Genomic DNA, 16,574 nt, shown 5'->3' with positions numbered 1-16,574 from the left:
GTCCCAACAAAATGATGGAGAGAATTGGTAAACAAATGGACCCTTATAGGGCCTAGATCTTTAACTCTTCAGTGTAAATATAGGGTTTAATGTTATGCTCTCAAGAGAAATTGTTGTTAAACATCTTAATTTACAAGAAGTCTAAACAATTAGAGAATGTAGAATAATTGTTTTTTTGTTGTTTTTTTAAACACAACTGACATTACAAACATACAAAAACAACAATGAACATTACAAGACAATTACTGGTATAAAGAAAGCAAAACAACAATAACAAAAAACGAAAAAAGAAAAAAAAACAGCACTACTCCTCTTCAGCTCCATACATTAAATGTGACAAAAATAATTGTTATTTTGATCAACGTTTTCCTGCATGTCATCTCTGGGTCATTCCTATAGTATCCGGTGCCATTTGTGTCCCCAGGTCATAATACAGCATATCTTGTGTAAAATAAGCAAAGGCACTATTTCCAAAAAGCTTATTTTATACTAAGGTTTTCCACCAGCTTCAGTTACAAATATATCTAATCAAATTCAAACAAAATCTAAAATTTGAGATCTTATTATATAGTGTAGTACTGATGCTTCTCACCAAAGGTTATTAATTGTGATAAATGCAATTGTACTGCTTAAAACCTTATGCCTGAAGGTCAGTGTTGACCGAAAGCTTGCAATAAATATCCTTGATTGTGCACAGATCTGATCATCTGAGTGTGCAGAGCTTCCCTTAATTTTTTTCATTATCCTTTTGTGACTCCTCCAGCACCTCACTTAAGTTTTTTCAGCAGATGAGCGGTGTTTTTTACATTTTTGACTGCTTAAAATATTGAAAACAATTTTCTCCCTCACTTTACTGTCCCCCCTGTTACGCTGATGCAAATCCACTGGTAAATGTCCCCTGACTATTTCTATAGCCAAATGACTTCAGAAAGTAGCATATATTTTTGAGAGGAAACCAAAACACAACAATAAGTAGGCCTATCACTGTTTCATTTGCCTTTTTTCAATGGTTTTAGGTTACATTACTGATGTGGTAAATTTTAAAGGAAATTCATACATTTTCATAATTCTGAAATATGGGTGATAAATATAATTAATAACATGTCCCCCCTGTTATGTCCAACATTTGTCTCCCCTGTTACAGTGTGACTGTCAATGTATATTTACATAATGCATTAAGCTGAACAAATATGCTAGTCTGACAGCTGAACATGTCCTCTTTCAGAAAATAATTAAAAATCCTGTAAAAAATATTGTTTTGAAAAAGTTTACTCGGCTAAAATGGTACAGAATAATAGGAATGACCCCTCTCCTATGGTGCCACCGTGCCACATCAATACAGGATGGAATTGTGGACACGAACATCTTATCCAAAGACAATATGGCTCCCCACACTGGGAAAGACCTACACTTATAGTGTAGACAGAGGGTACTAGCTCCTCTGCGTCCTCGCCACTCGCCCTACACACTTCCACTCGGTTTGAGCACCCAGTGGAAGTGTGTAGGGCGAGTGGTGAGGAGCTAGTTTCAAAAAGGGCCCAAACCAAGGGCCCAAACCTCTGCCACTCGCTCACTCACACTTGGTCACGGCAGCATGGTGGTGTTACTGTGTGAATTTCGTGACCTGCTGAAATATGTGACATTAATGTAGACAATCACATAATGTCAGTGTCCGACAGTCCGAATGTAAATCGTTGCAGTTTGTTTTCTATAAATAATGCAAGATTAGGCCTATACATATGATATTCAGTGTCCATTCAATTCAAGTCCATCTTTATTTCAGACTCGGGGTCCATATCACATACACAATACATAAAGACAATGATATTTTTTTAAAACATGTTTTCACTATCTCTCTCTCTGTTTCTGGCACAACAGCGCCCCTACTGGTACTAATAGTCATACTGGTGCTCACAGTCACATAGGTGCATGGGTGGGTTGACGTCACATAGGCGGACATAGTGAACACGGACATTGCTGTTCCTTGGAGCCTGGAGTGGTTGCGCCACTCAAAAACTGTTCATTTGTGTGTGCTAGACAGTAGGCAATACGTTACTGTGCTGAGTGTGCTCAGCAGCTCACTGTCAGACTGTCAGTCACTGAACTGAAGCTGCTGCATCATTCATGCCACCGCCTGTCGGGTACAGAGTCCGTGTGAATGTTGTGGAAAAGGAAAAGTTCAGATACTTTACAAACTTTAAACTGCACGGAATAGCTGACCGTTCCCAGCGACCCCAATACGTCACAATTCATTATTTGGTGAGTGAGTGTGAGTCACACACACACACACACACACACACACACGGAAACACGTGGAGTACGTTTATGGAATAGCTAGAGCTATGGAATAGAGCTCATCGATCCATTGTGTGGCTAGTTTAGTCCATAATATCCTGGAAACATTGGAATGCTGATCCGCTTTTAACACATGAAAACAAACAATTAAAAACTAGAATTTCCCCCATTTTATTTTAAAAAGTGTTTCCCCCCTTTTAGCCCAAAAGGAGCTCCAGACTCCAACTAAGCAAGTTATAGCACATGTTGTATATTGTAAAGTAACTCTGTGTCTTTAAGATACTATCTTGGCATGTTGCCCAGAAAGTTGGTTTCCCAGCCATTTCCCATCCAGCGGCATGATGGAATAGACTCCACCACAGTCCACATACAGTACACACACGAACGAAGGACAAGTCTTCTCTTTCACTAAAGCGACTGCAGCCCAAAAACATTCTCTGCACTGTGCACATGTACTCCTATACAGGCAACTGGATTACAGACAACTTAGACAAGGGCTGTGACTTTCTGTCTTCTGGACAACTGAACTGACAGCAGATCTTTAAACCTCTTCGTTCCTGATTTGTCAAGGTAGGATTTTATACTGTAATATTATATTCCAAGTGTGACATCGTACGATTAATCAGGTGCACCGTTATGTTTTCAATTATCTTCATAGCTCATAACATAAGCCTGTTGCATAACTGGAATAGTGCCACCTCTGTGGTTCCTCAACTCAGAGGAAACGTGGACTCCAGTCACTTTAGGATATGTCAGGTGACCTATGGGGTTTAAATAGCTGTGACTGTTTTTTTTAACCTAAACTCCTGCTTCCATGTGGTAGCTTTGTTTAGTGCCTGATGAACATGTTCATGCCTGATGAACCATGTTCTTAATCTTATCCCAACTACCAAGTGAAACCAACAGGTCCAAAGTACAGTGTTGTTGTTTACACTGTACTGTATGTAATGGTCGTAATTCAATTCATTGCAATGCGTGACTTGTTGACAGTTGTCTCATTTGGCCACAATTTGCCTCAAATTGCCTGTATTCTCTACATTATTTGGTGAAATCAGAAATAATATGAAATGGGGTGTAGACCTACTGTACTTGGGTACAAGATGTTTGAAGTACTGTACATTTTTACAATAAATTCCACTCACAATTCATCCTATCATGTCCCAGTCTGCAGAGCAGAGTTTCAAAGTTCATCCACCGCTGGTGGCATGGCTGGCTAATATAAACAGGATACTAGTTTGCACGCTTACATGCACATGCTCAGCGCTTTTACAGGCTGAAAGGACCATAACTGTGCATTGGCTCCTGTAGTGGTATTGCTGCTGATGTAGTAAACATGGCGTAAGGTTCCCTAAATGTTTTGACCTGCTGGTTATTGTGGACAGCTTGCATGGAGGTTGCATCATGTGAGTGGTGCTTCTGAGGTTTCTGCAACTTAAATGGGAGGAAGATGAGGTCAGCGTGTGAGACACACCCTCAAAGACCCGGGTTCTGCCAAGCAAGGAACGGACACAGTGGAAGTGCTTCAGCCATGGTTCTCTCCTCTGAGAGTCACTATAGCAAAGAGGAAGCCATAGTTCTTTGGAATGTGTATCTCCATTCAGCTTGCGGCACTGGAATTTGTGTCGGGGTGGGTTATGGGTCCTAAGCCGCCTGATACAGTATTATGGCATACATTTACTTTGTTTACCCCACTAGGCATGGATGTTTCAATAGATTTTTAAAGAGGATCTTTCATCTTAAAAAAGCTGATTTGCACTGGAATGTGTCTGGAATTGAGAGCATTTCCTCTCAGAAATTAGGGGTAGACTTCCTTTTTGCAGTGCTGCTTAACCCGACTTCCTGACCGCTCTTCCCCTCATGTGGTAGTAGTTTTAGGACATCCTTTGACTTATATTTATATCTAGAGATTACAGTCCCATTTTGAAATAGATTAACAACTTCTGTTTTCAGTTTGAGAGTTTTCTTTTTTTTTCAGTAGAGTGTTTACTTTACGTTACTGATTTTGATGGGGCGAGCCGATGTGGAATTGATGGGAGAAGTTGAGTCACACATTGAGGCTGGAAATACGGTGCAACAGTCAGATTTGTTCTGGCAAAAATGTGAAGCCCATTGTGAAGAGTGATTGTCTAGTCTGTTAATGTTGACACCACCAAAATAAAACAAAGAGGGCAAAGTGTACAATGGAACAATGGACAGTGTACAATGGAAACACAGACTGGTTCATTTCTGTCGGTGTGGTGGACTGTGTGTACACAATACATCCAATGTAGTTTTATCAAGATTTAATTCTGAATACACGGGTTCATAAATGGATTGGCCGATGGGGGAAGCATGAGAGTAGCCCAGGGTCTGCTGTACTATTTTGAGCACTCAGTAGACAACCAGAACTAACGTGTGATTACTGATTAGCATTAATTTCTTTAAAATGAAAGGCTAAACTTTCCCCCCCTGTTATTTGTTTGTTTTTAGAGTTATTCTGGCAGAATTGTAATGACAGATACTGTATACTTTACAAAATTACAGTCTCCACTTTCTAGTATGTGATGCAGCTTGCTGGTTTGCCCTGCCTATGGCCATATTGGAAAGCTATAGGAAATGATGCCATGGAGATCACCGACTGAGTGGCTTCATCCTGAAATATACAGTCCTGCTCAAAAATAGTTTTAAAAATCTACCAGAAGATGTCAGGCTTTCCTTAATTCACCGCACCTGTCTGGTTACATCGTATTGGCATCCAATTATCTTAATAACACAATAGATTTGTTTAATTATATTTTCCTGTGTTAAAGAAAGTGCCTCTGTATCATTTTACATCATTATATACAGTAGGCTAATATTTCACTTGAGTTTTAAACCTTTTTTTTACGTCTACTTGCCTTGGATGAAAGGCTGGAGGCAATGCAACAGTTATAGCCTTATGCAACTAAGCATGCAGTTATCAGTATGTAAACTAAGTATGTAAACTATGTAACCTAACTGATCTGTAACAGATAACTGACAACTATCTGTACGGCAAAGAAGAGCCTGCAGTGACCTGCACTACTCCTTAATACATTGTCTCACATGCCTCTGTTATCAGAAGACTAACTGTAAGAGGGTGTTCACCTATTAGTCTCCTGTGACTTTGTTTTAGTGTACAGGTGAGACATAATAGTACTGTATATGACAATGACCTAGTCATAGTGTGTCCTTTGATCCCTGAGGGGTTGAGAGAAGGTTGTTACATATCAGCATGAAGTAGTTAAAATGTTCACAGATCAGCAGCTCTCACTTTATATTTTGCATTTAAATTTCTTTCATTACACTAGTGACCTATAAAGCCTAATTTGTAGATTGTGTTGCATGCCGTTGTGCGGCAAAGTATTGCTAGACCTATAAGGTTTGGTAAGCTTTAAACAAGACAAGACAAAAACTACCAAATGTTGCTGCCTTGAATATTCTCACACTACACTGTAATGTAATGTTATCCTAATTGATTGAGATAGACGGTACATGGACCCTATGTTGTATAGGGTGGTGTCGTGCGCTGATATACATCTACAAGCTCACAGCACGTCACGTCCAAGTATAAATTGGCCTATGAGGACCTGAGTCACTGACTGACTTTAGTTGTACCCTTTAGTTGTAAGAAATATTTTGCATTCTAGTGCATTCGGTTTAAATTAATATCATATTCAATCTCATGAACACTCATGCAGCCAGTTTAAAGGGAGAAAGTTAATCTGTTTTGTGCTAAGAAGGAAAGCAAACTTGTCTAGATCCAAGCTGATATTCAAGTTTTAAGGTACAAGTTTGAGTTGTAACATCTGTTGTCGTCTGAATGAAAATGGAATCCATGGTAGACAAGCCAGGAAGACCCCTCTAAACGGGAGAAATGCCAGACTGGAATTTGAGCTTTTTTAGTAAATCACATGAATTGTGCGGACCTCACACGCTTTCATTTAGCTGCTTTTACTATAGTAGTGTAGTGACAAATAAACCTTTATTCTTCTACTCATTCTTCTGAAACAAAGCTTTAAAAGAAAACATGCCACGCCTCTCGTGAAACATGGAGGTTCAGTGCTTTCTGTAACTCTTAATATGATTTGATTTGGCCCACTCTTCAGGTCAGGATTATTTCTGGTAGATACTCGTTTACGCTTGTCTGTGAGATTTAACGTCACTTCTGTAAACTGTAAACACTACAGAGATTAGTTTAAATCAGCTGGTGTACTACTGCAAGGCCAATCTGCACCTGTGCTGTTCTGGTTCAGTCATTTCAAGCTACTGTAATGTAGTTTGGTTTTAATTGTAAATATATTAGTTTGTATAACTATTTCAGTTAAGAGTAATATACATACTGTGCTTCTGTGACCACACCTTGTTTTATTGATAATCATTATGATTATAAGAAAAGCCAATTCATGCCTTGTTTTGCCCAATCAGCTTGAGGTCGCTCAACAATAGCCACAGCAATATTTGTTTTTCATTCGACTGGACTGTTGACATTACAGTCTTCTGAATCGCATAACACTATAGCTCCAGGAACTAGTAAAGCCAGTCTGTCAGAGCCTTATGCAGTATCTCACTCTCCTCTTCATATTCAGTGAAGCATGAAGAAACCCTGTTTCATCTATCAGCCTGACTCACAGTGTACAAAACTTAAGACAGAGACTTTAACCTCAGTACAAACATGCACAGTTTCAGTTTGCACACAAACACACGTGCACAAAGACAGCGACAAGGGCACAACGGTCGCACCCACGTTTATGACCATACAGTACACTGTTTACCTCCAGTGAGGTAATGGAGGAGGAGACTGGAGGAAGACAGCAGTAAGAGGTGAGGTGGGAGGGAGAAAAACGAAAAAGGCAGCATGGATCGGCTGATAGATTGTAAGAACTCTGAGGCAGCAGTTGAACAGTCTCAGACACGCACAGGACGCTATGCTTACTAGCTTACTTAGAGGACAAAACTAAGTGTGTGTGCTGTTGACACACAAAGAAACAGGACTTCACTCGTGGGGCAGAAGAAAAGTCGCAATTATGGGAGGATCTTTTAGTCAGCAGAAGAAGACCAATGGGTCAACTAAAGCGCGCAAGTCCAGAAATAGCATGTGAGTACTTGTTTACAATCTCAGCCAAGTCTATGGACTTTTACATTTGTTTAGAGCACTTATGACGTAAATCAAAAGGTAGCCAAGTCTATGGGCATTTAATGACTGTTTAGGGCAGCAGTCCGTGAGATGTCATGTGGGCCCTCACTTCACGCGAGTGATTATTTTTTACCACTGATTAAAAATCTAATTCAATGTGTGATGGCGTAAAAGTGGTGGACTTCGTGCAGTACCCCTCATCATAGTACTTGGAGGTCAGGACTATGTCATATTGATGACATCAGGGATTTCCATACAGGCATTCTGTGAATTTGTAGATGGATAGTAAAGAGAGTTATCCCCACCACACTAAATAGTGACTTATGTTAAAGGCTGACTTTGAACCAGAATCCTATCATTCTATGATATGAAGTCTTCTACATAGGCTGATGGACAGCACCTGCAGAGCAAGCTCTCTAGACAGAATGCATTGTGTGTTGTCAGATATTCACATCCTCACAACAGAATGATAGCTTTTTCAGGTTAAAACATCTGCAAAGTTTCCAACATTGGTGGTGGTGTTGTTTGTTTGTTTTTGCATTCATTTTCGGATCGGGGTGTGAATGAATGCCTGTTCAAGTGTACACTACACTTGCACACACATGCAAATATTCACACCCTCGGAATGAACTGTGATGAGGCTCAGGCTGTGGACTGATGGCCCATCAAATAGATTTGTCTTGTCTTCTTTTGGTGTATTTATCTATGAATATTAAACATTCCGTAGTAGAAAAGCAAATGGTCATATGCAATCTCTCAATGAATCAGAAGCGACTTAAAACGAACAGTAAATATTTAATAATGTGCAACAAGATAAAACATTTAGGCATTACACAAAGCAAATATCATTGGTTTAACATAATCTGCATAAACTAATGGTCACTCATGGGGCTGTCAAAATAGAGCCATGGTTGTTACCTCAGATATGATCTCACTGTGAGAAATGTATCCTCACTGTCAATATTTGCTTGAGGCCATTCATGTGCCCTTTGTAGGCTAGAGTGTAGAGTCGCTAGACTATAGACATGTCTAGCCTTGTACGCGCTGCAGTTTCATTTTGCTGTCAAGTTAGATTGTGATGGCTTCACTGATCTGCTCACTGTGATGTCTTAACAAAAGTAGAAATTAGAAAAAACATAATACAATTGCAGCCTCTGGAGATGGGCAGTTGTGGTTAGGCAAACTTATTAAACGTTTTTGGAGGCTTTATCCAAAATGCATGAAACTGATGATGTTGTGGACTACCACATTTACTATGCTTACTGACTTGAGTCTCGAGCTTACTTATCTTCCAACTCTGGTCTTGTGTGTACCATAAATGTACACTCACTGATGGGTGATATTACATTGGATATTGCCTAGGATTTTGCTCAAAGTCATATTGTAATATATAGATTCATGTTAATGTTTCTTGTTCTTAAGGTTGTATTACAGTACATTTTCTTAACTTATAAGACTGTTCCTTCCAGCTGAGCATAATTCACATTACTAATGATTGTTTCTCAAAATGTTCTTGTGTGTAGATATTTTCTGAAAGCACAAATAGCCATCTTCGAAATATCATATCATTGAAAGAGGTAATTGGTCATGTCATGAGATATGATTTTTCCCAATATGGACCATTATTGACTTTGGCCATCTCAATCCCCTGGTGTGTTGGTCTCCTCACTCTTCTTATCTGCTACAACCCAGAGTCTGGGTGTGTTGTCCTTCTGTGTCTTAGAAGAGACAGTGTCAGGCTGGCAGGTGTCAGCAAACCTCTCACGGGCTTTCTCCCAGTTCTTCTGGGTTCTGGATCTGGTCAGGGAAGCTTCGTCCACAGAAAGTGCAACACCGGCTCCTAAGCCTGATTGAGACTTCCTGATCTTCAAATCAATCTAAGGAATCAATGTGTACATCTGGTTAGTTGGTTGATTTTTTTTACTATTATACCAGAGGCCAGTAAAACAAGTGATTCTTACCGGGGCTTTCATTCCAGTTCCATCTTTGCCAAGTCCATCTCCTTTTTTCCAGCCCATCTTCTCCAACATCTTGCGTCCTTTATTAACTTCACTGATCTCCCTTTTAGAACGGAGTGGATCATGACACATTAGACACCTAGAATACATCTACTCTATACGTCTCACGGTCTGATTAACAACTGCATTTATTATTTCCATTCCGTTGACTGTTGTGTTAACTGTCCACTTACACATGAACTGAAGCTGGAGCGTCCTCTCGTTTGAAAACGCCCTCACTGCCCACCGCTTGTCGCCGTGACTCTGCTCGGTCCTTGTACTTCAGGTTCCGCCGTGCTTTGGCCTCCTCGTACTCGCTGCTCTGTTTCCCGAAAGAGATAAGATGGCCAAGATTAGTGGTACACTGAAAGAGCAGAGAGGTTGAAAATAATTTGGTTGCTGGGCAGCAAAATGCTCACCTGCAGGCCATATTTAGCTTTTATTTGTTTAAGCTCCTTCTGTCTCAGTGCTTCCTTTTCCTCTTTAGTTTGGCTGGAGAGAACAGGGCCTTTGGAAAAGCGGAGAACACAATAAAACCTCCTGCTGTGCTGCTTTGCTTTCCCCAACCCTAGTCTCAAATCGAGTTGGGTAACATCATGACATGGTAATCAATCACTGCAGCCCAAACCCACAGCGGGTGAAACAGTATTCGTGATTCGTCTGTATTATGACAGGTCTTATCTGTCAACAAATGCATTATCAGTTTTCAAGGGAGAGAATTGTGAATGAAGAAACACATTTTGCCTCCCTCACCCGCAATCTCGTGTTTCTTGTGTTTGCTGAGGTGGGCCATCACCTGACCAGGCTCACAGCCATCACACGTATCTGTCCCAGAGTGGATGTGGAAGGACAGCACCGTTTCTCCCATCTTCACCTCATCGCCGTGGGTCAGAGCACAGGGCTCACACTTGGTTTTAGGCTGCAGCAAGGTCCAAAAAGGTGGTAAATGTTGTCATCAACCATTCTCCGGTTTAAGCTTAAATAATAACTCATAGTAACAAGCCGATGTGGGAGGTATAGCTAAATAAATAACAGTATTGTAAGTTAACTGGCCTTATATTCAATTACAAAGTGCATGTTCCCAGATAAACTAAATTAATTATTTTATAATTGGCCAGAATATTGGTCCAAACAGCCATTGGCAATACATGGAAAATAAATAATATTGGAGCCAATAATTATCCTGACTGATGGTGGTAATCGGTTGACCACCTAATGATACAATGATGATTAATTACTGACCTGTAAGATTCTGTTGCCATTGATTACAGTTCCATTCTGACTGCCCTGGTCGACTAGCATGTAGCCCTGCTGGTCCTGGTCAAAGTACACCTCTGCATGGAACTGCATAGGTAAAACAAATTAACAGGAAAATAAATCCACTTTTGAATTGCCTGTAGTTAATGAAAGGCTCATTTTGCTGCTCATAGGGAAATGGTAACATTAGTCAAATACCTTGCTGACTCCCATTTCTGCTATTCGGATTGCATGGTCCATATCTTTTTCTCTGCAACAAAAGATAGAATGTCAAATAGCAAACCATTATATCATGAGTTGTTTGACAATAATCTCCCCCTTGTGTTCAGAGTGAAGCATTACTCGTAATATCATAATGTCTAATTGATGTATTCTTTATTATCAAAAACCAGGGTTTATACCGTTAGCAGTAGCTGTGTATAGACTACAGGTATGGTGATATTAACTGATAAAGATTTGTTTCTCTTAATCTGTGTCCATGTAGCCTACGCTTGCTTTGGGATGTGTCCATCAGAAAGAAAACAGACGTTATGTTTCCATGTAAAAGCATGAACATACAGTACAGTCATTCTAACCTGCCAATGGTGGCTGGGGAGTCAGCTGTGATAATGAAGAGGGTGCCCACTTGAAGTACAGGGGACCGGACCACCGTCACTCTCACGCAGGGTGGCCAAATGTCGTTGACTGCAATGAAGATGAACAAAGGGGAGTCAGGTTTTCAGACAACAGAAAGCAGAATAGCTTCTTCTCCGTCATCAATGGTGCTGATGATGCGATCCTTTTGTTGTGTAAAGAGATCAGTGAATTTCGCCTGATTTGTACTGCATTGTAAGACTAACGTTCACGAAGCTATTCATGATCGTACGACACAATCGAAATTTCACATTACCCCAGCAGTGCCTGTTTGTCTTAGTAGTGTACAGTGGATTTGATTATCAGCTTGTCAAACAAAATCCTACGTGATCCTGTTAGATAAACAGTAGTGTTCACAGTTCACACACAGCCTCACTGAGCCCAAACCTGAACAGATCATCCTCATCCCCCTCTCACCTTCTTTATTCTCACTCTCCATCTCGGATTCTGGGGCAGATGACGACCACGATGGTGTGGACGCCCATTCTCCTTCTGACTCTGTGCTGATCTCACCCTCTTCCGGCTCGCTGTTCCCGCTGGAGTCGTCGGTGCTTGTGCCAGTCGTCGTCTTCTTCTTCTTCTTCTTGTGTTTATCAGATTTAGATTTCTTCTTCTTTGACCTGCCCTTATCATCAGAGCGTGAGCCGTTCTTCTGTTTCTTCCTCTTTGAAGAGCCCCTTTCGCTGCTATCGCGAGACTTGGACTTGTCTTTTCTCCGTGGGGTCGAGTCCGGGGTAGCGGACCGTTGGCTCCGTTTTCTCGATGCTGTGGTCTTCTTGGGCCGTTCCACCCATTCAATGTCATCCTCCTCCATCTTTATAGCGTCCTGTCATATCACAGTCAACTTTTAAAGAACTCCCCCGAAGGAAGGCAGCTGGCTTTTTAGATCCGTTTGTTTTTGCATGGCATTCTCACTGTAGGTCTCAGTTTTCAAAGACAATTCTACAATATGTTGCCTCAACCGACCCCCAAAATAACACATAACAATGACTCCCTCACTGATCTAAAACAGTTTGTCCTCAGTTGAAGTGTCCAAGAACTATGGTTATGGTAGGGTGATGTATTGAGCCCTAAATGTTCATTACATACACAAAGGAAGAATAGGTTGTTTTGAATTAAATTAATCTATTATGTAGTTGTAAGTGATGCAATATCGTTGCTGTCGGGTGGAAACCTTGTATAACACGGTTACTTTTCAGGGAATATTTAAAACTCATTCACAAAAAAGTTGAAATATGGAGATGCAAGGTTTCTGCCTGATAGCAACGATATGCTCTGTATTCTGTGACAAAGTACCTCTGTATGAAGCAGTATTCCAGTAAGAGGAAATCTTCATATTAGCCAATGACTTAGTCATCTCTTGCACCTAGAGGAATAGCATTTAAGTCAGCTATGTTTAGTCGATTAATTTAATAAAATAATTGTATCTGAAGACGAGACCAATAACAGTAGCCAGAGGACGACGGGAAATGAATCAAAAGCCAGCTGCCATTTGCCACAAGGTGTTCAAGTATAAAATACATAACTGAACATCAAATGAATATGTTACTTCTGAGAATATATTTAAGTGATATATAAACTATTTAATACAATACCTTATCATCCTGGTAGGTTTTCTGGCTTCCCTTTTTACGTGTCTTGGCCTTCTTTTCAGTTGCAGCAGTTTGTGTTGAAGGCAACTCAATTTTGGAATGAAACTGGTATCGCCCACTCTCTGCGTCATAACAGTAGTAAATGCCTGTGTTGTTATCGTAGTAAAGCTGGCTGGTCTGAGGAAAAGTTGAGAAAACGTAAACCTGGTTAATTTTAAGACACAAATACATCAAAACATATTAAAATATTACATTGTGAAAATATAAGCATACTGCAGACTAACCGAGTCATAGTAGAAGCTTGTGCTGTGGTCATAGTACATCCCAGTTGTCTCATCAAAGACAAACCCAGTCTGAGTCATGGCTTGCTCAGCTGTGGCTCTCAATAAGTCAGCAATGGATCCTCCATCTGTTTCCTGAGAGAGAGAGAGAGATCATGGGTTGGTGTGTCTAATTTCACAACTGAAATGTGCAGTTCAGATATACTGTACAGTACATGTACCTCTGTTTTAGCAGCAGTGTTGTTTTCATGTTGATCAGAACTGGCAGAAACATCGACGGTCACTTCATCAGGCGGTGAAACGGCTACAGCCTCATTAGCTGCATCCAGTCCCTCCGTGGTCACATCGGTAGCCTCGGCATTCTGCTGGTAGCCTCCATAGTAGTAATTGTAATAATCTGTCAAAATGAAATGATAGGTGGTCTGCTTCACCTTTTTTTCTTTTCTTTACGGGAGATAAAGTCTGATAACTGTAATAATCGAATGTTGATCTAATTAGTCATACAAAGAGGAAAGGCCACAAACCACTTTCTGTCCATGTGTATTCCTCCGTCTGACTTTCTCCATCTACTCTGCTTTTTTCCTTCTTCTTCCGATCATGAATCTCTGCACTCAGCTTATCAACCTACCAGCATACGTACAGTAAGCAGAAAGAAAAGTATACATAGTGTCACTTCATGACAGAATAATGTCCATTTATTTACTGATACTGAGAAATAGATGCTCTTTCATTTGGTGAACTTGACCTGTTTCCTCAGATCCTCATTGTAGCTTTCTGTGCTCCTCTGGAGCCTGTCAGACTGGTTCAGTTGTTTCTGTAACTTCACCAGTTCAGCTTTGCAGGTTTCCAGTTCCTGTTTCAATGACTCTACTTTCAGTCGAAGCTCAGCCACTTCAGGCTCTGTCCCCTTTTCGTCGCAGGTCTCCCCAGCCACTTCAGGCTCCTTTTTGTCGCCGTCATCGCAGGTCTCCATGGCCTCGGATAAGGAATTGACGATCTGTAATTCAGACGTAAACAAACAAATATAATAACAGTCAGTGCAGACGTCTCTCTGTCATTGGTGGAATTGATCAGACGTCAGTGGTTCTCAAACGTTTTTGGGCCAAGGACCCACAAATTGATATGTATTTGAAAATGTTTTGTGGCAGGAACCCTAAGAAGAGAAGTTTGTTTAAAAAAAAATCTTTTCAAAAATAGCAGATGTACAATCTCGCAGCGTGGCAAGAATTGGCGTGCTGTGAGCTTGCCTTGTAGATCTGCTATTTTTGAATAGGATACACCTAAAGTGGTTAAAATGATTGTGATTGCCATGTTAACTACTTTTGCTGGGGACCCCCTGGATGAAGAATGTGTGTGAATATATCACTAATTACATTTACATTAAAAACCATACTAGGTTGAGCCTTTAAAGATAATGCTAATCAGATGAGTGTAGTACAAGTCAGTGGTTCTCAGTTGCTAAACAACTGATAGTTCATTATCACCATTATTATTATTGTAAATATATATATTTACAAGTAAATGCAACTAGAGAACAATGTACAATAAGAAAACGTACAATAATGAATTATCATTTTGTCAGAGCTTCAGTTATAACTACCGCTATAGTGCATACAGACAGTAAATGACAGACTCGTATCAGATCAAAATATCATCTAAACAACAACAATGTTCATTAGATTGGCCCCGTGCAGTCTCAGAGATAAGACAACAACTTTTCAAATGGTCGCCCCATCTCTAATGCATGGGGGGGGTCTTGCAATTAAATAGGTTGAAAATCATCACAGCTTTTAAGCAACCAGTGGTTATCGAGGCATAGTGAGCATGTAGTTCAAGTGCTTTTCATGGTGAGGGGGTCCCAATTCAAATATGATTATTTTGGGGGGTTATTGATTTCCCCCCCCCCCCACGGTATGTAGAATGAGTACATTTCAAACGAAAGCACAAGTCAATACAAAAACTGCTGTTTCGTGGACGAAGTCGAACCCATGAAAAGCACTAAGACTTGTTTACATCAGGGTCCTCAATTTTTAATTCGTCAGAACATTTAAACACGTACAAATATACACTATGAAGAACAGGAAATAATCATAAATAAAGTTTTTTTTTGTACAGTATGGGAAGTATGAAAAGGTTTGACAACCAGTGCTTTTTTAAAGCAGCAGTACGTTGAATGGACTCGGAGGCTGTGCACCAGCTGTGCTGCATCACATTCACGTCATGAACACTCTTCTTACCGAGGTTTGACAGTTGTCTCTCCTCTCTGCTGTGCATCACATTCACATGAGCACTCTTCTTACCGAGGTTTGACAGTTGTCTCTCCTCTGCTGTGCATCACATTCACATGAACACTCTCCTTACCGAGGTTTGACAGTTGTCTCTCCTCTGCTGTGCATCACATTCACATGAACACTCTTCTTACCGAGGTTTGACAGTTGTCTCTCCTCTGCTGTGCATCACATTCACATGAACACTCTTCTTACCGAGGTTTGACAGTTGTCTCTCCTCTCTGCTGTGCATCACATTCACATGAACACTCTTCTTACCGAGGTTTGACAGTTGTCTCTCCCCTCTGCTGTGTGGAACACGCGTTAATCTCCAGGGGAAATCCACCTGAAAGTTGAACATAAACATCATGTAACCACTCTGCATTCTCGACATACCCGAGAACATGTTTAGATGATATTGAGACAGTTACAATTATCACAGCTGAAATGTTTACAATCCACCGTGTTCGCGACCGCCATTTGCTATGATGAATTACGTCACTACGGAAGAGGAAGCGGGACATGCTCTTCTTCTCCTCTGTGTTCTTGATGAACGATTTGAGGCGCAACACTGCCACCTACCGATCGGCAGATAGCTTTAGCTCTAAAAGACTTGCAGTAGATTCTACTGTGATCTCTTCCACCACCTTTTTTGTATGTATTTTATTTATTTGCTATTGCCATTATGCTGATTGTGGATCCATGTTGCCATTATTGCCATTATACTGATAATGGTATCTGTTGTGTTCTCTAAACTGGACCCTCGTCTGTTTCTGACAGACTAGTTGGTGCAGGCTGGGTGGTGTGGTGTGTGTGTGTGTGTGTGTGTGTGTGTGTGTGTGATAATCCGGTTGAAGTATTCCTTTGGTACGACGACTGCGGCGGCGGGCCCGGGAGAACAAATTAACGAGACACGAGGCAGTATCACGCTAAAGGTTCACAAAGTTTATTACACAACAGGAAACATATATAGTGCTGGATCATCATAATGACGTGACAATAAGATATGAGACAAAGTATTGAGACTAATGCAGCAAGGCTGACCTCGCTGGCGCTGAGATGTCTCTCGTAGCCTATCTATAAAGTATGTTACAGTACAGGCAGTACACAATACATAT

General features: G+C 40.6%; 2 protein-coding genes across 3 annotated transcripts in view; one reads left to right on the top strand and one right to left on the bottom strand.

Annotated features, from left to right (window-relative positions):
* The first annotated feature begins 2,659 nt into the window (after positions 1–2,659).
* The window catches only part of tacc1 (transforming, acidic coiled-coil containing protein 1), a 36,346-nt gene continuing 22,431 nt past the window's right edge, over positions 2,660–16,574 (top strand). Inside the window, exon 1 of one of the 2 annotated variants that reach the window (XM_080792425.1) lies at positions 2,660–2,865. Coding sequence is in view for 1 of the 2 variants with exons in the window: in XM_080792424.1 (XP_080648550.1) it covers positions 7,320–7,390 (71 nt within the window). In the remaining variant the exon portion in view is untranslated. Of the gene's footprint in view, positions 2,866–7,165; positions 7,391–16,574 lie in introns of those variants that run through there. The other variant, XM_080792424.1, reaches the window with a different exon arrangement.
* Positions 8,224–15,934, bottom strand: aggf1 (angiogenic factor with G patch and FHA domains 1). Its single transcript, XM_080784629.1, has 15 exons — positions 15,427–15,934; positions 13,935–14,186; positions 13,714–13,813; positions 13,411–13,586; positions 13,193–13,324; positions 12,912–13,085; positions 11,734–12,142; positions 11,259–11,367; positions 10,882–10,933; positions 10,669–10,770; positions 10,180–10,345; positions 9,846–9,934; positions 9,621–9,748; positions 9,391–9,490; positions 8,224–9,306 (listed from the first exon to the last, which is right to left on the bottom strand). Exons 2-15 carry the CDS (start codon positions 14,160–14,162, stop codon positions 9,070–9,072), a joined length of 2,202 nt encoding a protein of 733 aa, XP_080640755.1. The 5' UTR covers positions 14,163–14,186; positions 15,427–15,934; the 3' UTR covers positions 8,224–9,069.

Source organism: Protomyctophum bolini (assembly GCF_963924005.1).
Source record: "Protomyctophum bolini genome assembly, chromosome: 2".
Lineage (NCBI taxonomy): Eukaryota > Metazoa > Chordata > Actinopteri > Myctophiformes > Myctophidae > Protomyctophum > Protomyctophum bolini.
This window is presented reverse-complemented; position numbering and strand designations above follow the sequence as displayed.